The sequence below is a fragment of the Neltuma alba genome, unplaced genomic scaffold, assembly GCF_004799145.2.
Source record: "Neltuma alba isolate B1F8T4 unplaced genomic scaffold, ASM479914v2 tig00012910_pilon, whole genome shotgun sequence".
In the NCBI taxonomy this organism is placed as follows: domain Eukaryota; kingdom Viridiplantae; phylum Streptophyta; class Magnoliopsida; order Fabales; family Fabaceae; genus Neltuma; species Neltuma alba.
Genome location: NW_021637279.1, coordinates 267,845 through 289,295, shown reverse-complemented (window position 1 = coordinate 289,295; position 21,451 = coordinate 267,845). Strand labels below are relative to the sequence as shown.

Here is a 21,451-nt window from a genome sequence, read left to right as displayed (position 1 = left end):
TAAAAACTTGGATATTCAGCGAACGAGTCTAGGTGCAGTGATTCACAGTTACCTCCCAAAATTTGATAATGAGATATGACAAATTTCTAGCCCATGTTTGATATCGTAACAAGAAAGAGTTCTTTTTGGGGGAGGGGACAGAAGCAGACGGGGTTAAAATTACACCTTTACCCTTATATCAAAGAAATACCGAATTTTTTAGTGTTTCAGTTTCTCGCCCCTCTTTTATTTCATGATGAATCTATTTATTATATATTAGTGATAATTGCTATTAACATAGGAGCAGACGTTGTTTCTGACCCAAAATCAATATAAGCCGTTCAATCACTAACTCATCCTCATCTTGTTTTCCCTTCCATGTGACTGCCACTTCAATTTTTCAGTATTAAAAATAATTACTTATATATATATATATATATATAGAAGGAAACTGTAATTTTTGAAGTGTCATTTTAAGCCTTCAAATAGTGTTCCACCATAATTTTTAGACACAGTAATTAGTGGGCAGTGGTATTGCTATACGCATTTACTACTCCTTGTTGGTCCTAATTCTAATAGGGGAGCAACGTTGATTGTTTCTATTTTATTGCTATTTAACTTCTTGGCGGTCCTAATAATTTATTGCATATATAATTGAACGTATTAAGAGAAGAGTTAGTATAAGACATTAATATTCCAATATATATATTAAACAATATCAAAAGATCATGTCATTTTTCAAAATTCAAATTACTTAAATATTATTTAAGATCAATTTTATATGCTACCTGACTGCCAATATGGAGTAAGCGTATTTTATGTTGAGAGTAAAATTGCGATTTGATTATATATAAAACTTTTATAATGATTTTGCAGCTCAACACAAGCGAGATGAATGATTTTGATAAAGTCCGGGCAAAACCTTTGGGGTAGTGAGAACCGCAGGCCACCAAAAGCTCCCACAAGCTACTTTAATTTGAGCTGATTACTTGCATTAAATTTTAACTAAATAGATTATAAAAAGTACGGCTGTTACGTTATTTAGTTATAGGGAAGAACGTAGTTTCCAAAAGTAGAAGTTTCATTGACCTAACCAAAGAAAGCTAAGTCATCAAGGACATGTTTGGATTGGCTTTGGGCAAAAATGATTTTTGTAACTAAAGTTAGAGTAAAAGTCAGTCAGAATATATTTGGATGGGTGCTTTTAAAAAGTCAGTTGAAAAAATTAAAAGTTGTTTGGATGATTAATAGAAAAATTAGTTTAGTTGTAAAATGACTGAAAATGGTATGGACTTTATTGAATAGTAGTATTTAAAATTTTATTTTTTAATGTGATTATAGTTTAAAAAAATACATAAAATTAGTATGATAAGATATAAATAGTTTATTTATGAAATTATAAAATAAAAAAATTTGTTATTTGTGAAAAATTTAAAAACACATTGTAGATAAATTTGAAAACACATTGTAGATAATTAATTAAATATATATAATGGACAAACATGAATATAAATTAAAATTCATTTGGTCTGAGAGGGGAAAATATGAGGGTAAATCTGGAATGTTGATTTTTAATGATCACTGTTTGAAACTGCAGTTTGAAAAGTCAGATTTTTCTCTATTGAGTCCAATTAGTTGAAGGCCATAAGTTGGTTGGAAAAGTTAGCCCAGCCAAACAACGTTTTTTGTCCAACTTAGTTTACAACCTCAGCTTCACCATTTCTAAGACACTTTTGCTGTTGGAAACGACAATCCAAACATGCCCTAAGTCGATGATATAGAAAGTGGATCTGGCCATGAATATATTACTCCTCCAGTTATTATTGAGTTGATTTTGATCCTAAATATAAGACCTATTTCTCATATTTACCAATTTTTTCTTGATTACCCCTATAGATACTCCCTCAACCATAATCAAGTAGAAGAAGGAGAGAGGATATTAAGAAAAATGATTATAGTATTTTAGTAAAAACATGTCATATTTCTTACAATTAACTAACTTACCTAACTTTCTTAATCTAATCAAATTAGTTAAATAAGTCTTATATTAAGGACCGGAAGAGTATTTTCATAGGTTTGCTTGGAAGAACACACAGTTGCAAGCAAGAAAGCTCCTTAGTGCTAAAATTTGATATGAATAACTCATAATTATTTAATGGTTCTGATTTAACATTTTATAAAAATATTATTACAATTTTAATTATTCAAAATTTACATAAACAATTTTATTGAAAAAATGTGTTAATATATTTTAAAGGTTAAAATTTGATATGAATGGTTCATATGTAACGCAAGAAAATCTAGTTTATTATAACAATCTAAAGTGTGAGCTTTTCATGTTAAATTTTAGCAATTAAAATTTATCTATATATTTTTAAATAAAATAATAATATTTTAAATAATGTTAAATTTGAATCATTGAAATTTTAATCCGATTATGGTGAAAGGAAAAGTAGGAGTAGAGTAGGGGAAGAATATAGGAGAGAAACCGGACCGGAAAATATTAGCATTGAAAGAATTTTCCATGAGAAAGAAAATATCAGTAAAACTTTTCAATCATTATGTATATATATTACTTCTTTCAATGAATCTTACTGCCACTTTATTAAATTATATATGTCTCGTTATTCACCCAAAAAAAATTGTATGTCTCGTTGAGCGTGTAATTTTCTATTATCCCTGCACTGAGGAAAAAATTTAGTTATATATATGGTGTAATTAATTATTTTATGTTGATATATAATGGGGTGATCATATATTTTTAGTTCTTAATAGATGTAAAAGTTTGCAATTACGTGGTAGTACTATATTTTATGACGCTTTAATTTTGTGCTTACATACGTTACATTCAAAATACTGAATTTTTAAGTGTTTTAGTTTGTCAACCCTCTTTATTTCTTGATGAATAGATTTATTATATACTCTCTCCCATTTATAATATAAGAAGTCAGCGAGGATAAAATTATATTCCAAAATATAAGACTTTGTCAGAATCATTAGTGTAATTTTTTTTTACTTTTGCCCATATTAAATATAGGAGAGAGCGTGGGAGATAATAAAATTGTAACATTAAGCAATCTTATGATTTCTTAGGGCTAAAATAGGACAATTTTATCATTTTAGGATATATTTAATGACTAAATTTCTATTTATTGATATGTGAAAAAAGTCAACCGAACTTCTTATAATATATTATAGATTGGAGGGAGTACTTCTATGAATCTATTTATATCTTATTTCTCCTCAAATGCATGTGACTGCCACTTCAACTCTATTAGGATTATGTAATAAATAATAGTCTTAAATATAAGACTCATTTTGTAGTACAAATTGTACTATAAAATGAGTATTATATTTAGAATCGAAGGAGTACCATATTTCTAGAATATTTAACATAAAAAAGTACAGCTAATGCTTCATCATGGGAAGAACTCAACGTTATTTTAAAAGCAAAGGTTTCATTGACATGATGAAACAAGTCAATAAGTTGATAAAGACGGGATCGGCCATGAATATTTAGTTCGATGTGTTTCCTTTCAAGAACACACAATTGGAAGTAAGAAAGCTCTTGAGGGATATTCATGGCTTCTTTACAGTACCCTTCCTTTCTCTCAGCCCGTCCCTTCTTCAAATTCAACAAACCTAAAGCCATCAAATTAGTGGCGTGCAAAGCCACAAATGATGATGATGACTTCAACCCCAAAAACCCTAAAACCCATCACTCCCAGGCAGTCCCTGATCTTTCCAGAAGAAACCTCCTCATAGGTCTAGGTGGCCTTTGCGGTTCTCTTCACCAGAATGACCCATTCGCCTTCGCCAAGCCGATCCTGCCGCCGGACCTCACAGAGTGTGGATCGCCGGAGGTCCTCAGCAGTGCTACGCGGACCAACTGTTGCCTCCCACCATCTCCATACATAAAAGACTTCGAATTTCCATCAGTTTATAAGCTTAAGATCCGACCAGCTGCTCATTTAGTTGATGAAGGCTATAAAGAGAAATACGAAGAAGCCGTTCGTCGCATGAAAGCTCTTCCACTAGATGATCCTCGTAACTTCATTCAACAAGCAAATGTTCACTGTGCTTATTGTGATGGTGCTTATCACCAAGTAGGGTTTCCTGATCTGGACATTCAAATCCACGGTTCTTGGCTCTTCTTTCCCTTCCATCGTTGGTTCCTCTATTTCCACGAGAGAATATTGTCCAGCTTGATCAATGACCCTAGTTTTGCTCTCCCGTTTTGGAACTGGGATGCGCCAGCAGGCATGATGATTCCGGAGATATATACGGATCCTCACTCTTCTCTTTACGACTCTCTCAGAAGCACCAATCATCAACCGCCAACACCTGTGGATTTTCTCTTCAATGGCTGTGAACGCCAGGTATGACTTTGGTTCTCTTGAATTGCACAAATTTACAATCCACGCATCAATTTTTTTTTTTTTTTAACTTTCAATTTACGCAGAGAAGTTGGGATGATCAAGTGGATGTAAATCTCAAAACAATGTACAAGCAAATGGTGAGCGGTTCCAAGCTTCCTTCTTTATTCTTTGGAACGGCTTACCGGGCCGGAGATAGCGATCCCGACGGGGGCGGCACCTTAGAGCTCGTTCCTCACAACACGATGCACGACTGGACCGGCGATAACCGCCAGCCGCACGGTGAGGATATGGGAATCTTCAATACCGCCGCAAGAGACCCCATCTTCTATTCCCATCATGCCAACGTGGATCGAATGTGGGAGATCTGGAAGACTTTGCCGGGTGGAAAGAGACGGGACATCACAGACCCAGACTGGTTGGAATCTGGGTTCTTATTCTACGACGAGAACAAGGACCTCGTACGCGTGAAAATCAAGGATTGCCTCGATACCAGAAAGCTAGGCTACATGTACCAAGATGTTGAAATCCCATGGAAAGAAGCCAAGCCCTCACCTTTCAAAAGCAAGTTTATGAAAAAGTTAGGGAACAAATTCGATGGGGCTAAGGTACAGTTCCCTCTGGTTTTACCCTTATCCCTGAGTACTGTAGTGGAAAGAGAGGAGAAGAAGAAGAAGGAAATGACGGAGGAGGTGTTAGTGCTTGAAGGTATTGAGTTTTCTTCGAGGGATTCCCCAGTGAAGTTTGATGTGTATGTGCACCGGGAAGGTGAATTCAGCGGGCCCGGTGGGCCCACGACAACCGAGTTGGCGGGAAGTTTTGTGAGCGTGCCACGTCATCACAAGAAGCTGACGATGAAGACTAATATGAGATTTGGGATTACAGAGTTGCTGCGGGATTTGGGTGCTGATGACGACAGGAGCGTGGTCGTCACTCTCGTGCCTCAGACTGGGGATGGACGCGTTACCATTGAACGTATCAGAATTGAGTATCTGAATGAATGAATTGAACAAATCTTAGCGCTAATTTATTAATTATCATGTCTCATTATTAAATAAGGGTGTGTAATAGTAATATAATGTTCGGTCTATACTATTCTATGACTATCCTTGCACAGAGGAGATAATAATTCTAGTTATGTGGTGGAGTTATTGTGTTAATATATAATGCTATGATCGTCAAGGTCCTGATTATGTACCAGCCAGAGATAATATAATTGTTCAATACGTATCCTTCCAAATGTTGATATATGGATAATGTGTCTAGCTGTGGGATCTCATCACAATTATCTTTTAAATTTTAACTTAGAGATATGGTAATTTGCAGCTCATACATGTTTCATAATTTAATGGTGGAGAAGATTTCAAAAACTATGATATTCAGCAAACGAGTCTGGGTGCAGTGATTCCCAGTTATCTCCCAGAATTTGACGATGAGATATGATAAATTTATAGCTCATGTTTGATATTTTAACATGAAAGAGTTCTTTAAAAAAAAAAAAAAACACTTGTTTACCCCGTAAGTCTCGGTGTAGGGATCTGACAATTCCTTTCCTAAATTATTTGACATTTTGAGATATGAGAATTTGGAATTTAGGTAATGCGATTACTTTAAGCAATTTCATTGAGAGAAAGGGTAATTATGTCAATTCGTTAAATTCATCTGTTTTTATAATTGGTCAACGTATATGAAACCCTTCACAATTACGTCATCATCACAAGCTAGTTAGCTAGCTAGCATGCACGTGCACACACACTCATATATTGTGAAATTCGGGGGAACTAATCATTTATTTATTCCAACTTGACTCTTGCGTATATATGCAATCGAGAAGAAGTAAAATGAAATACGCCAATCGATATTATAATGCTGGGGGCAAATTTAGGCACACAAAAAAAAAAGAGAGAGAAAAGAAGTAACAAGTTGATCGACCTCTGCAAAACACTGCGTGTCGCAAATTCAATCCTTTTAAGTGTTACGTTCAATGCTTAATATAAAAACTAATTTGATATTCAAGATTCTAAATATAAGACTCTAATTCATTTTGTCTCTCAATTTAATCATTAGCTAAAGTACACTTTTAGTTCTTTAGCTTTGCATAAAATTTTATTTTGGTCCTTTAACTTTAAAAATTAAACTTTTAGCCATCTAATTTTAAAATTGTTAACAAAAAATGATGATATTGAGCTCTTGAATGCTAATAAAACATTACTAAATGCTAATATATTAAGTTTAATATTCAAAATAATCATGATTGTTAAAAAAAATCATTTAAGACTAACAATTTTAGGGTTAAAAGACCAAAGTAAAATCTTATATAAAGTTAAAGGACTAAATGTGTACTTTAGTCTTAATCGTTTATTTCAAAATAGTCCCTGTTATAGTTGCACATATTAAATATTCTATCAAATAATAATTTTAGCTAATATACATGATTAATAAAGGTATTTTGAGGAAGACAACCTATTTATGATAAATAACTAACTTAACAAACTTTTTTAATATACTTAAATTAGTCAATTAACTCTTATATTAAAAACTAGAGGTGGTACTATATTTCTCCTCCCATATGCCAGCTCTATAGTACTTGGATTCATTTTGTTAGCAATATATTTAGCATCGAAAAAGTACTACTAACATAAAATACTGGACGATCGAGCAGACCTTAAACAAAGAGATAAAATCATTATTATCAATAAATGGATCAAACATAATTAAGAAGAGAAGCTGCAGGTTTAGCTTCGTGCTTCCGGTACACATGAGGTTATTGCAATTTTGTAATCTAAATCACAATTAATTATTAATAAATCTCCCTCAAAAACTACAATGGAAAAAGGGATTCTGTGATGATGGGTGCGCATATATTGCTGCAACAATTAACCTCATCACCAACTTGCTGTTTAGTCTTATAATATAATATAGCACAGTGTGCCTGTGTGTGTGTTTGTGTGTATCAAGTATATATAGAAGATATATTCTTTATCTTAGAAAGTCTGTTTACTAAATTGAGTTTAAATGAAGGCTTGCAATAAATAAAATCATGCGTTGATGGGATTGCTTTCTATTTCTCGAGCTAGTTCTCTCGTAAGCTTGTCTGCTCGGTCATCTTGCCCACCAGCAAAAGTGTAAACCCTAAATACGAACTGAAAAGCCCTCCATAACATTCTTGCATTCCCATTTTTACCCTTTGATCCTGAATCTTCGCGCCTCTCCTGTTCATGTTATAAAGGCTAAGATTATATATGTGTGTATGATAAAACTGTTCATATAACACATCAGAGGAAGCTGTTGTGATGAAGAATAAATACACACACACACACACCTACCTTTAACACTAACTCCATGCAGTTGGAGGAAACATCCACCATTGCTTCCTTGATTTTTATGAGAATGGTGAAGTCGAATTCGATGTTATGACTCTTAAATTTCTTGCACTCTTCTTCTTTGGTTCGATCCAATGCATCCACTTCTGTCTTTATCTGCATGTTATTATGCACTTTAATGAGTTAACATCACCTCTATGTGTATTGTATTGTTGTATTTAGTTTATTAGCTCGAGGAATCACCTTGTTGAAATAACGTTCAACCTTGTCCAGAAACTGATCCGAGGGAAGCACTATGTTCCAATTTTGAAGCTCTGACACTATTGAATATAACTTATTGTATAGCGCGGCTGCCATTCTTATAGCTTCCAACTTCTTCGTGGGGAAACCTTCAAATCGTGACAACACCTACACGGCCATTAAAATTCTTTCACCATCCTCATAGATAGTCATAAAAGAACTAAAATATATCACTAATATTGGATCATACTGAACTGACCTGTGATTCATCTGTTAGATTCTCAAGTACAGATTCAATAACTTTGTGGAAATTGACCAACTCTGTCATATCGTTCGTCTTGAAGTTAGATATTGAAGATCTCATCTCTGTGATTTGTTTTGAGTACTTCTTAACGTCTTCCTCTATTTGTTGGAAGTAAGATGATCTAATCAGAATAGTAAAGAGGTTAGATACATATATTTCCTTTAATATGTAAAGCTCTATGAAAATCTATCTTGACTACAAGGTAAAACTCGTACGTGAAAGTCAAAAATAAGATACCTTCTGGTCATCTCTGCAAGAGCTTGGGCCATGCCTTGTTTTCCTCCGGCGGCGGTGCTTTGCCCAATCGGACTCCTTCTCTCACCACATGATTTGGCATTCAAGCTCGATCCTTCCACTTTTCCCTTGAGAGTTCGATACAGATTGCCTATGTGGGACGATCTTTTCAACTTGGTTGTCACTTTGGGACGAAGGCACCTGCCTGCGCCACCTGGAGGCGGCGGCGGAGGGGTGCCTCCATTTCCTGGTGGCGTCAGAGGTGGAGGGGCCGGAACTCCGCCTCCTGGTGGGAGCACGGGTGGAGGGGGTGGTGGAGCTGAACCTGGCCGCAGAGGAAGGGGAGGCGGAGGTGGCGGCGGAGAATTGGTCGTTGCTGCATTTTGCTGCAAGCTAGGTGCGGATGGCGGAGGAGGAGGTGGCTGCGGCGGTCTTGGGCCTACTACCGTCGCATTTTGCTGCAACTGGGGTCGCGACGGAGGAGGAGGCGGCAGTGGTGCTTCCACGACTACTGCATTTTGCTGCAATTGAGGCAGTGATGGTGGGGGTGGCGGCGGAGGAGGAGGTGATGAAGGTGAATGGCTAATTGGAAGATGTGTTTCAGACATTGTATGATCATTTGGAGTATCAGAAACAGATTCCTCCGATGCATCCATATGAAAAACAAGATCCTCTGAATTGTCCTTTTCAAATTTACCATCCACTTCCATATTATCATTATTCTTATCATCCTCCTCAGCTTTTGATAATTTCTCTTGTGCTGTGTCAGGTTGTGGCATGTGGAAGGATAAGCGCTTGATATCAAGAGGACTCAACTTTCCCAGAGCTTCAAGCCTGAGAGACCAGAGAAGTGATGACGACGAGGAAGATGATGAAGCCGATGAACTTCTTGGCGGGCTTTCTCCATTATTATTCTGATTATTCTGTCTGTAGGAATAAGAATATCTGATCTCTTGTGGAAGAACCGACGTGGGTGTGATGGGCGGCGAGCTGAAAGAGTAGTTACTATCCGTAAACGACAAGCTGTATCTCAGCTCTTTCTTCTGCTCTTCCTCTTCCTTCACCTCAAACTTCTCACTCCCTATTATTTTTATCAACTGATTCAGTGTCGCCATTAAAGCTTCACCTGCCAAAAAAAAAACAGAGTACTAATTAAGTCCTCGAATTATATACATCAGTTTAAACCAACCATGACATTTACAATCTCTTTAGGTTTTGTACTTTTATTTGAAGCAAATTAAAGGCATACCTAGTTGCTGCATATTGCCTCCGTCTTTACATGAAGGGAACTCAAAGTTGAACTTGACCATAGAATCATTATTGTTCACAAGCCATGACTCTCCAAGAGACTTCAAAGCCTTGCAGAAGTAGGCTAGACGCTGTGAAAAAAAAAAGTCAGTAAATTCTGCTATGATTTAAATTCACATTAAGATATAAACATTTCAAATAGATTAGGTATATATGAATAATAAACCTCATCAATAAACTTGTTCTTAATCTCTGCCACTTCATTCCCTGGTATCACCTCTGGGTAAAGCCTTTGCAGATTCTCCAGTGTCTTAATTACCAGCTGCATATCATTTGACATGTAAGATAAACTATATAGGCACAATATATACTCCTCCGGTCCTTAATATAAGACTTATTTAACTGATTTGATTAGATTAAAAAAGTTAGATAAGTTAGTTAATTATAAGAAATATGACATGTTTTTTCTAAAATACCATAATCATCTTTCTTAATATCTCTACTCCCTCACTTGGTTGATTATGGTTGAGAGAGTATCCATAGGGGTAATTTAGAAAAAATTAATAAATATGAGAAATAGATCTTATATTTAGGACCAAAATTAACTTAGTAATTAGTTATTATATTAAGGACCAGAGAAGTATTATATATATATATATATATATAAATGTACACACACAGACATATGTACCTCATGCAATGAAGCAGAGGGATCACAAGGAGGGAGGTCCAAGATGTCCCTGAAGACCAAGATCTTCTTTTGGAGCTCCATCATGAGAACCTTTTGGTCTGCACTCACAACTGAACTCTTCATAGTCTCTTCTCTTCTTTTTTTCTTAAATTTCGATGGCTTCATATTCCTGGGCGTGCTTTGGCCTTTCATTGCCTGCAAATGAAATTATACTTGCACTCACAAAATCTGATCAACATTTAAATCCCTCTCTACCCGAAAATTTCTTTAATTTATACTGCAGATATCAGAGAGAATTTGAAGCTAATAATTTGGTTGCTGAAAGTATAATACAAATGACACGACATACAACAGTTCCAGTTTTCCAGGAAACTGAAAGCTTGAAATTGACGGCCACCATATCATCATGAAAAATAACAATAACGACACACATGTTTGAGGACAATGAAGTATCAGAAATCCCAGTTTTTCCAAACTCTAAAAGTTTGATCTGAATGGGGTTTAAAGAAATAAAGATTATCTCTATGTCACTAAATGCTGGTTCGATCCGAATTAATGTGAACTAATTCTTGTGGGTCATATGTCTCAAAGGGATAAGGACAGCAAAGAAAAGAGGAAGAATCTTACCTCGAAAGCAAACGTCTTGCTACGCCGATGGAACAACGGCTTCAAGCCACAGAAACCCATGGTAGCCATGAAAATCCTGAACCTTTATATTGATTTGACTAAAACAAAAATAATAATAATAATAAAAGAAGACGAAGAAGAAGTCGGAGTTGCAGACCACTATGTTCACAAAACGCGTGGAATCATTCTGGAATGTTGCTTTGAATTTGAAGAGATCAAAACCCCTTCAAGACAAATAACTAAGTGGAATTAATTATTGACAATAGAATTCTTCAAAGCTGCTTGTGGAATAAGAAAGCTTTCAAAGAAAAATTGTTGGCGTAAATTAATATATAAGATGTATATATATTATCAAGACACTACACCATGTGTTAATGGTGGTGAAGTTGAATTAGAAAGTGGAGAATTTGACGAGGGAACTTTCAGAAAAGGGTGAAAGCCAAGGAGAAAGAAAGGAGGAGGAAAGGGTTATAAGGTTAATTAACTAGAGCATTAGGAGAGATTAGTTGTAGTTTTCGTTAATGCTGTTAATCAGTGCACATCAAGAGGTTAAGGTGCTAATTAAACAGAAAACTTTTGATTAGATGGTGACGAGTTCTAAATTTAAGCAAATTTATTTTCAGTTTCAACAAATTATTGTTTCTGAGTTCTTGGGATATATGATTGATCTCTTTGCGTACCGAACCTAACCATTTTATTGATGTTTCCTGATTCTTATGCTCTAATTATTTTTTTGGAGGGTTAAACATGATTTAATTATTAATTTTTTTAATAATTTCTAATGAATTGACTAATTAACAACAACACAATTTTTTTCTTTGTTTTTCATTGATATAATGCAGATTGCGGCGTCAATATGACACTTGGAAAGCACTACTTGTTTATATCACAAAAGATGTGAAATCACGTGGCCATTGAATTTAATAATTGAATGTTCATAATTCAGAATTTTTTTTTAATTGGAAATCAGCTGATTGGAAAATAAAATTTGTATTTTGTTTTATTTTTTGATATTGAACAAACGACGTGGGCTCACATTCATTCCTGTCCCATCTGGTATACCTTCGGAATGGGGAAGTATAATCATATAGTATATAATACATGTTTTGTTAGTTGGCAATAAATAAATAAATGTTTTGCTGGAGATTTATAATTAATAAACATACTAGCTAGGAAATTAATAACAGTGGTTGTACGAAGCGAGAAAGACGACTCCTTCCCCCAAAAATTAAAAAAAACGATTCGCAGGTTGTGGTAGGCTCGACAACTAGATCTCGTATAATTGTATACAACATATATTCTAGGAAATTGAAATCCTTAATACTACCTCCGGTCCTAATAATAAGATTTTATTTGTAGTTTATAAACGAGGTCTTATAAATAGGACTGAAGGTATTATATAATTATAATTAACTGAACTTGATGGTAAAAAACTAACTACTCTTGTATTCCTTTTAGAAAAAACCCACACACACGCACAAAATCTATACAGTTTGGGTGCAAGAGATTTGATAGCATTCACGGGAACGGAAAGGGGATTCGGCGACAAAAAATGTTTGGTTGCAAGATTTATGTCTGCTTTGCAATCCTCATTCCATCGAAAAAAATGAAAGGAATGAGCAATCCTATATCCCGCCATCCCTCCTTTTCCCGTGATCTATCATTTGACATTTTGTTTTTATCTGCCAAAAGCAGACATTTTCTTGTGCTCCTGCCGTCTTCTTCCCCAACCTCGTCATCGGCCGGCCATGCCTCTATCCCCAGCAATCATCATTTTCTTACCCACAGATTCATATGTTGGTGGCAAGATGCTCGCATCCAAGTGCTCCGCCAACCATCCAAATTACTTGTTACTTGGTATACTCTGATCTCCTTTCATTATCTTCCACGCACCTCTTGATGGGTCGTTGAAGGTGGGAAAAAAATCCTCCTGTTAGTAATTTCCCCATTCACAACTAAAAACTATAATCAATGATTCTGTTTTTCACTCGTTCAAACCTACCTCATCATATTTGGGCCAGAGACTGCTCGGCCATAAAGTGTCAACCAATCAACATCGAATGAAAAAAAGAAAAAATGTAGGGGCGAGATACCATTCATAAGCCTTAGGCGAAAACAACATATTGACTCCATCCAAATGTACAATAACTATTCCAGTTTGACAGCAAAAAGAGTATAGTGCACATGTCTGCATTCATATATCCATACACGCGCGCGCGTATATATGTACATATACACCAGGTTTGTTCTTTATTTGCACAAAAACAAATACCATGGAGCATTTATTTTACAGATATTTGCACCCAAAAAACAAAGATACGCAAGGTTTGATGCAGCGAACAATGAAATTGCAGAAGACTGGGGGTTGACAATGGTGGTATACATCTATTTCACAGCATAACCTTTATTGTTCTATGATAATACACGAGAATGAATGAAATCTCTGATAACTTAAATCGACCGGGTACTTGACCACATTAGGCGCCTAGTTCATATTGACACAAATGACATGATGACACAGTATATTTAATGATAGGAAGTACTAATAGTTTAGCTAAGCAGCTCTGACTCTGACAGAACTTATCTTGTTCGTCTCCTTCATGGACTGAGTCCTATTCTTGTCACTTCTGGCGGACACCCTCGCTATTTTATTTTCAACTTGGTCTTTCTTTGATGTTGCTCGAGCAAGGCCACTAGCTGCAGTTCTTTCTGCTATTCTCCTCTGGCGTTCAGCCAACAGTTCCTCCATCCTTTTCCGAGTTTCTTCTTCCTGATCACCACCATAGATTATAGATCAATGTTAAGAACACTTGCTTCGAACCAAAAAGTAGGTTCAATATGTAAAATGTCAACGTGCAAAAATGCAACTGCAGATTGAACCCTACCTGTTCCAGTTTGCTCTTATGAACGATGGGCCTGCTTATAGTCGATGGCTTTTTGTTCCTAGAAAAGATTTCTGGCCTGCCCCTTCCGAGGGATCCACGCAAAGGTTTAGTCTTTTCTTCTCTTGCTGAATTCCTTGTTGCTGGAACTTTGTTTTTGTCAATTTTCTTCGGACTGCCAGGAAGATTTTTGTTCACTTCATTGTTTAAATCATCAACAGAGGATCTTCTATCTGTGTATGAAAAGTCAATTTCATAGTCCATTGTCCAAGAGGCCTCAACAGGGCCTAACCCAGAATCCCGTTGGAGAACCACACAAAGGTCATTTGGCTCCTGATTCTTCAACGATTCATGTTTACTTTGTGAAACATGTGCGTCATTTTCCAGCTTGCCGGCTGAATTTAGATCTGCCACTATGCTAATGTCAGTCTTCCACTGAGAATCAGGCCGATCATGATGGGCCAATTGACCCTGTATCATGAATGAATCATCAACTGGAGTGCTTCCGTTTCTTTTTTCAGCATGGGAATCCACTGATGATAAAATGCGATCACCATCGAACACTGCTGGCAAAATTGCTGTTTCCGGGCTCTTCGTGTTCTCTGAATGATCAGCAACAAACCAATCTTCTGCGTTTGTAAACTTGTTTACTGAAGAGTTAGAAACACAAGTAGATAATGAGTAACCAATGTCGTTTCCAGATTCTTCAGACCTATGTGAAAACATTATCTCCTCACCCATGTTGTCCCTACTTTTTCCAATTGGAGTACGGCTGTCTACATAATCATCAAACTTAGCTCCCCCTTCATTTCCTCCATCTCTCTGAGTTACAATAAAAGAGTCATTTGGGACTTTCATCTGCTTTGGAACTTTTTTGAATTCCAAGTCATGAGACGGATCAGCAGCATATGACATTCGATCTTCAGAATTTCTTGCCACAAATTGGTCAGCCTGAACATCAATTGGCTGCAGCCTTTCTGCTGCATCATTGCCTGTATCCTCATCTATCTTTAAAAGATTCTGGAAAGCAGCCCAGTTCTCATTTGTCTTCCCTCCCTCAGATGCATCGCTCATATTTTCGCGTAGCTCCGGCTCAGAAGCACCATTTGATTGGGCCACTCCGTTTTTCTTATTAGCATGTTTGTCAACCTTATGAACCTTCTGCAATGATTCAAGTGCAATATTGACCTTCTGTTTAATATTTTTTTCATCAATGACATCATCATCATCTATAGATGATTCATCCGAGGCTTTACCCTCATTTCCATTTTTCTTATTTGGAGTGATGTAATTAATATTGCGAATTACAACAGTTCCAGATCTTCTTCTGTGCTTTTTCTTTTTTGAATCATCCTTCAGGGAATGCTTTGAGTCTGACTCCCCATCTGAATCTGATTCACTCATGGAATCAGGGTCACTAGACTCTGTCTGCTGGTCTTCTAAATCTTCCGATTCTTGCTTGTAAAGAGATTTCTCCTTTCTAGTTGCAGAAGACTTCTTCTTCTGAGAATTAGACTGCCTAGGTACATTAACGTTAGAATTCTCCAGGTTGGAAGGCCAATGCATATTTCTTAGAAGGTATGGAGGAACGGACTGCATATTAGTCAAAGGGTATCCTGGATATGGAGGCACTTGCTGCATGGGACTTTGAAGATTGTACATGAATGGAGGTACATTGTAAGGCCATGGCATTGGCATCTGAACATTTGCAGGATATGATGGTACCTGATCTGAAGGAGGCAATTTGTCATCTGCACAAAGCATCCGTTACAAGCTAAGGTTTCTTTAAATTTGTGAGAAAACGACAGTGTGATTACTGGAAATAAACACGGATCTCCATAATTCATTTCCATTACGCAAAATTAAGGTTTGTAAAAATGTTCTGACTTAGGCGGCATATCCAATGCCAAGCAGCATTATATGCATTCAATCTTTTTCTGCACTGCACTGCACTGCACTGCATTGCGAAAGGGTGAATAAGAGGAAAAATAGACAACAAAGAGTGCATCATGAAAACATAATGAAGAAGTTTTTAGGAACTGAATCAGACTGCAGTACACAACTGAGTGACAAATAAAATAAATACAATAAGAAACCATAAAGATGTTAAATAGTGAGATTCACCTAAGATAACTGAAGTCCCTATACAATTTACGTGATGTGACTAAGCTTGGGAAATTCAAAAAAGAACAAAATAATACCTTCTTTTCTGTTTGACGCGGAAGAGTTTGATGTGTCATCACTAGAAGAAAGACTTTCCTTGGAATTATCAATCTTGTTCTGATCAGGGGTAGGAACTTCATTGGCTAGAATAATTCCTGATGCTCCAGAAAACGAGAGTGCTGGTGGTAAGCATGACTGCATGGCAGCGACTTCCTTTATCCAAAGATCATCCCCATGCTTTTTCTTCCATAATTCCTTAAAACCAATACACGCTTCCCTATACATAATACATCCTTAGATTTAGATTCAACCTTAGAAACTGAACTGAAGGTTTATGCCAATTAGGGGAAAGATTTGCCATAGATGCTGGATGAATTTTAGGTGATGTAGCATATCTTAATTAGAGGAAGCAGTTCCATGGTATGAAAAATTCTGTCCGATATACATGTAATCTTTCAAACTCAATATGCGGGATGACAATATTACACTTTATGGTTTACAAGTAATCGCTTATAACTTAAATATATCCAGTTCTCACCTTAAACGGGATGCTCCAAATGCATTTGCAAAGCATATGAGATCATCAATATTATCAATTTCAAATCCAGCAACAAGGCCACGTGCATAAGCCATTGCTTGCTCTTTCCGGAGCAGTGCCAATCGAGACTCTAACAGACGCTGTAGAGACATCCTTATCATTATGGAAACTGAATGTGTTAGTCCTAACCGTTGATGAACTTGCAAGCAAATTGAGATAATTTAATTGGCAGCAATTAGATATAAAGATAAGAAGATACTTTGAGTTTTCCTCTTCTTTGTTTTCACAACCTTCAAGTTCACCATTTAGCTGATACAAACACAGAGCATAAATTAATTGACTGGGAGAAGTTTAAGGTAAATTTGAGTGATTTTATTAGAGACAATACCTTTGAAGAATCACTTAACCTCCTGGCATTGCCACTGGATTGTGACACGATTCCTGGTACACCACAGAAATCAGTAGAAAATGACTAAAATGGTGATTAATTAAGTGAAGAAAGTGTATAGAATATTATTTACACTGTCACTTCTCCAGAAAATGCAGGGAGTTACACAGAACAGAGAAACGAGGGGGAATCATAAATAAAATTGCAAGCGATGTGTACATCAACCATTTCATAACAAAAAAAAAAAAAATTAGTATTTAATGGCTATTTTTTCATAATTTTCTTTAAAAACAAGCAAATATTTCATTGAAAAGAAGATTTAAACTTGAATTTACTGTGAAGGAAACCAATATACAGAATAAGAAGGGTTTCCTGTAATTTCATTAGCTGAAGCGTAACCACAAGAATAAAGTGATTGTCTAATCTTTGACTTGCTTTCCCTTTTGTTAGTGCCTTAAGTGCTGTAACTAACCAACATGCATGATCGTTCAACTTATTAGGTGAGCCCACATAAACTGTACAAAGATTAAGGAATAAATCATACTGTTCACGATTATTGAATAGTGCATCAGCTTATTATAAATTTCATATTTTATATCCACATTGATTATACAGATGTCGATTACAACAGAGTACCTATAACCTAATGACTAAAGAAAAATCCACAAGCATGTTTAAGTGGCAGTTCTTGACCATACCTTCATCGAAAGTTACATTAGACATTGATAACTTGTTAGCGTCATATGAGCTTTCAGTCTGCATGATCTCCTTCTCAATGCTGCCAAATCTCTCCAAGATAGCCGGTGTGCTGACAAAGCGCACAAATCTGTAAAAATCAATCGCCCCCAACCCAACCCAAACCAATAACAGGAGAAGAAGAATGAGAAGAGGGAAGCTGATAACCAGAAAAACAAAAATGAAAGAAGCAAAATTAGCCCAACGAATCTGCACGTTGGATCTATACAAATGCTACTTAGAGGAGCAGAGAGGCTTGCGCAGGGAAAAATGCAGAAGATCCTAAATTCTAAGCAAATCCTACAGCTTCCTTTCTTTGTCCGCACCTTTTCGAGTATCCTACTGTATCTTAGTCCTCTCAAGTCTTATCCATTTTCTAGGCCTCCAGCCTACAAAAATCGTTGATCCAATAAACTTGTGTTCTATAAGCCCACAAAACCAAATAAATTAATTCGATGATCCACATCATAAAAAGTTATTAATCGAGATCTGCATTCCAGTCATTGAACCCACTGATTCGAGACTACTGAATTGTAAATACTGAGAAAATTCCCAGCACCACAAGTTTTTAACGTGAGGGCTAATTCTCAAATAAGAGTTATCACACACATTGAGACATTTAATCGAGAAGTTAGTGGGCATCCCATTGCTAGATTCAATCCTATTACACAGAAAGAAATTGCAGGTTTTCGCTATTTGAGTGAAAAATCCATTATTTATGCGAGCATTAATGAGTACCATGGTAGAAACTACTTGAAGAACAAACGATGAATTATGTTCAAACCCCATCATTAAGAGACATCAAAACTGCCAAGTAAAGTTCCATATCATGAGACAATCACCTCTCAAATGTGGCTTTGGAGAACCAAAGTGCAGGGAGGGTGGGTGGGAGAAGCTTAATTGAGTATCCACCCTTGGAGATCTCATCTTTTGCGAATTTCAAGTGAGAAACAAAAGGATCGAACAAACCAGAAGCTATTTTCTCATGAGCACCCCCAGAAAACACGACCAGCTCACATCTACAAACAGACACACAATAGAATGAAATGGAGAACAAGGCGATACAGTAAACACAAATTTAGGTGTCCAAGGAGAAAACCAGCGTGAAAACCCACCTAGTTCTTGTTGGGGTGAGTTGAAACAGAGCATAATCGAGAACGGCCTTGGAATCCATGAGGGTCAGCAGAGTGTCAGAGCATAATCTTCACTGCACAATAAGGAATGCTCACTTGTTGTCCGTGAACATTAAGAAAAGCTTTTAGTTTGAGTGTTGGGTAGTGCAAGCTGTGAAGTTGCGGAACGTGGCCATCATCGCATTGGGTCTAAGCTGGCCATGGGACGGTGAGAGTATAGAGAGAGAGAGAGAGAGAGAGAGAGAGAGAGAGAGAGAGCCAGCAGGAAGATGCTTAGATGCAGCTTTGGTCACCTTGGAGTGTAAATTCGGACATTATAGGATTCCACATGCAATATAGTAAAGTATAATTACTATCATAGCTAGATCTAACTCCTCCGGTCATGAGTATGAGGGATTTTACTGGGATTAGAGAGAGAAAGCAAGATCAGAGAAGCACTTTGGGTTTTTGGCCTTTGATGAGGTAGGTGAAAAAGGGTCTAATTATTGCGTGCTTTCTTCTCGTGAAATTTGGTTATAAATTTCCATAAAAAAAAATATATCCATGTAAAATTAAAAAACTTGACGTAATAATTATAAATTTATAGTAAACAAAAAAATATAACCGTCTATAATTAAAAAAATTGAGATAATAAATATAAAAATCTTGTTGAAGATGAGTTTTTTCCCAAAACAATAATACTCTTTCTTCTCACTCTCTGGAACCATACACTTAATACTTGTTTTAATTATTTAAATAAAAATAAATTATAGTAAGTAAAAAAATCAAAAATATCTGAACTCATACTTGGCGGTTCATGGTTAGCTTTCAACCCGGGGACCACAAGTTTTTAGGCTTCTAAAATCTAAACTCCACAGAGTGTACTTTGGAAAAAGTCAAAAAAAGCTCATAGAAGCTTTTCTTTTTTCTTTTTTTCTTTTTTTTGGTTGGTTGGGAGGTTATCACATGTCTTCCAAAAAAGAGGACTGTGTTGTGACTCGTGAGGTTTTCAGAGTGATTGTTTCTTATGTTGCTTTCATGATGGCTTGTGGTCTGCGGATAATATATCCGATTTTAATTTTATTCGTATAAATTCTCATAAATTACTTATCATTGATTTAATTATAATTGATTGCCTTTCCAACCTTCGCTCTCCTTCAAAACCTGGCAGATTCGTTGGCGCTAAAAATTTTCATTTTATTTTTGGGAGACTACCTTCCATGTTTAATACAATAAATAAGTCGTTATAATCTGATTTAGTTTTAAATATAAAATATCAATTTATTTGTTAAAGTATTTTTATTAATTATATATATTAAAGAAGTTTCTATTTATAAATAGTCATGGCTAAAAAAAATATTTTAGAAAGATAAAGTTATATTTGTTATGAATAACTAGTTTAACTAATTTTTTTAATATAATTAAATTAGTCAAATAACTCTTATATTTAGAACAAAAGATAATATTTAATTTGCAATTCAAATTAACTTTTAACTACAGATTAGATGTTATATTAAAGCCTACAATTATGTTAATTATGAATCACCCTTTATTTTAAAATAATTGTTTCTTTGAGATTTTTCTACAGCCTAAAAAATTAAATAACTTAAATTATAATAATTTTAAGAATATTTCATTAAAAGATCCTTTTCCATAAATACTCTTTAAATATATCATTAGATTGTATTAGGGTATTAATAAAGCATAAAACAGTACAAGCGGTCTATTGAAATTTTAAAGTGACGATATATGTGTCTCTCTATATATATAATCATAATCATTCTGAAAATTTTAATTAGTATATTATACATCTTCGGATCTTCCCGCTGAATTAGCATTTTGAATATATGTCTGTTATGCATGAAAATAAAAAGCTAACCATTTTTTTCATCCATTTATTCAACTCCAAGCTCGACCAATTGAGAAGAGTTTTTATCATAATTTTTTTATTTACAAAATTCGCGTCCTCAACTTTATTTAAGAAAAATCCAGATGCTTTTACTCAACTCAATATATATATACTTTTTCGATCCTAAATATAATATCTATTTTTTAATGTAATACAAAATAGGTCTTATACTCCTTCGATTTTAAATATAAAACCCTTATACACGTGTGTATAAGGGTCTTATATTTAGGACTGAAAGAATATATATATTAGGGTCCCACTAAATATTATTTTAGTTAATGTATCGATTTAAATTTAAATAAACCTTAATTGCGCTTGTACTGTCGGTGTATATACAGAAAAGAGGAATGGAGTTAGTAAATCGCTTTTATCCTAATTGTGATTTATGAAAGATGAGTCAAAAGTAGACCGACATGGAGTTTACTGAAATGTTAGCGAATATAACTTCTTTGGGCCAAAATGGTCTGTTCAAGTTTTCACAAATATTTTATTTATATTTTCGCCTTTCATTTACACCAACATCTTTCAGCGGTAAGAATAATTTTTCCCGTAAAAAAGCAACAAAAAAAAAAATCTTTTATTTAACGTGCCAAATAAGTCCTCCCAGCATAAGTGTCGTGTGAGATTTGAATTTGGGAGACAAGGAAATCTAGCGAGGCTTTACACCTCATGTATACCAATAAATGTAACTGTAACAACTTA

General features: G+C 35.4%; 3 protein-coding genes across 3 annotated transcripts; 1 reads left to right on the top strand and 2 right to left on the bottom strand.

Moving 5' to 3' along the window:
- Nucleotides 1–3,560: 3,560 nt before the first annotated feature.
- Nucleotides 3,561–5,394, top strand: LOC114732400 (polyphenol oxidase, chloroplastic-like). Its single transcript, XM_028919684.1, has 2 exons — nt 3,561–4,358; nt 4,442–5,394. Exons 1-2 carry the CDS (start codon nt 3,561–3,563, stop codon nt 5,357–5,359), a joined length of 1,716 nt encoding a protein of 571 aa, XP_028775517.1. The 3' UTR covers nt 5,360–5,394.
- A 1,861-nt stretch (nt 5,395–7,255) lies between these two features.
- Nucleotides 7,256–10,776, bottom strand: LOC114732399 (uncharacterized protein At4g04980-like). Its single transcript, XM_028919683.1, has 10 exons — nt 10,745–10,776; nt 10,396–10,590; nt 9,931–10,026; nt 9,706–9,835; nt 9,477–9,582; nt 8,460–9,383; nt 8,178–8,343; nt 7,922–8,086; nt 7,682–7,834; nt 7,256–7,567 (listed from the first exon to the last, which is right to left on the bottom strand). Exons 2-10 carry the CDS (start codon nt 10,585–10,587, stop codon nt 7,394–7,396), a joined length of 2,106 nt encoding a protein of 701 aa, XP_028775516.1. The 5' UTR covers nt 10,588–10,590; nt 10,745–10,776; the 3' UTR covers nt 7,256–7,393.
- Nucleotides 10,777–13,259: 2,483 nt separating this feature from the next.
- Nucleotides 13,260–18,953, bottom strand: LOC114732417 (COP1-interacting protein 7-like). Its single transcript, XM_028919697.1, has 9 exons — nt 18,844–18,953; nt 18,571–18,747; nt 17,692–17,819; nt 16,994–17,046; nt 16,865–16,914; nt 16,606–16,758; nt 16,106–16,344; nt 13,908–15,655; nt 13,260–13,792 (listed from the first exon to the last, which is right to left on the bottom strand). The coding sequence occupies exons 1-9, from the start codon at nt 18,900–18,902 to the stop codon at nt 13,577–13,579; spliced, it is 2,823 nt and encodes a 940-aa protein (XP_028775530.1). The 5' UTR covers nt 18,903–18,953; the 3' UTR covers nt 13,260–13,576.
- Nucleotides 18,954–21,451: the final 2,498 nt, after the last annotated feature.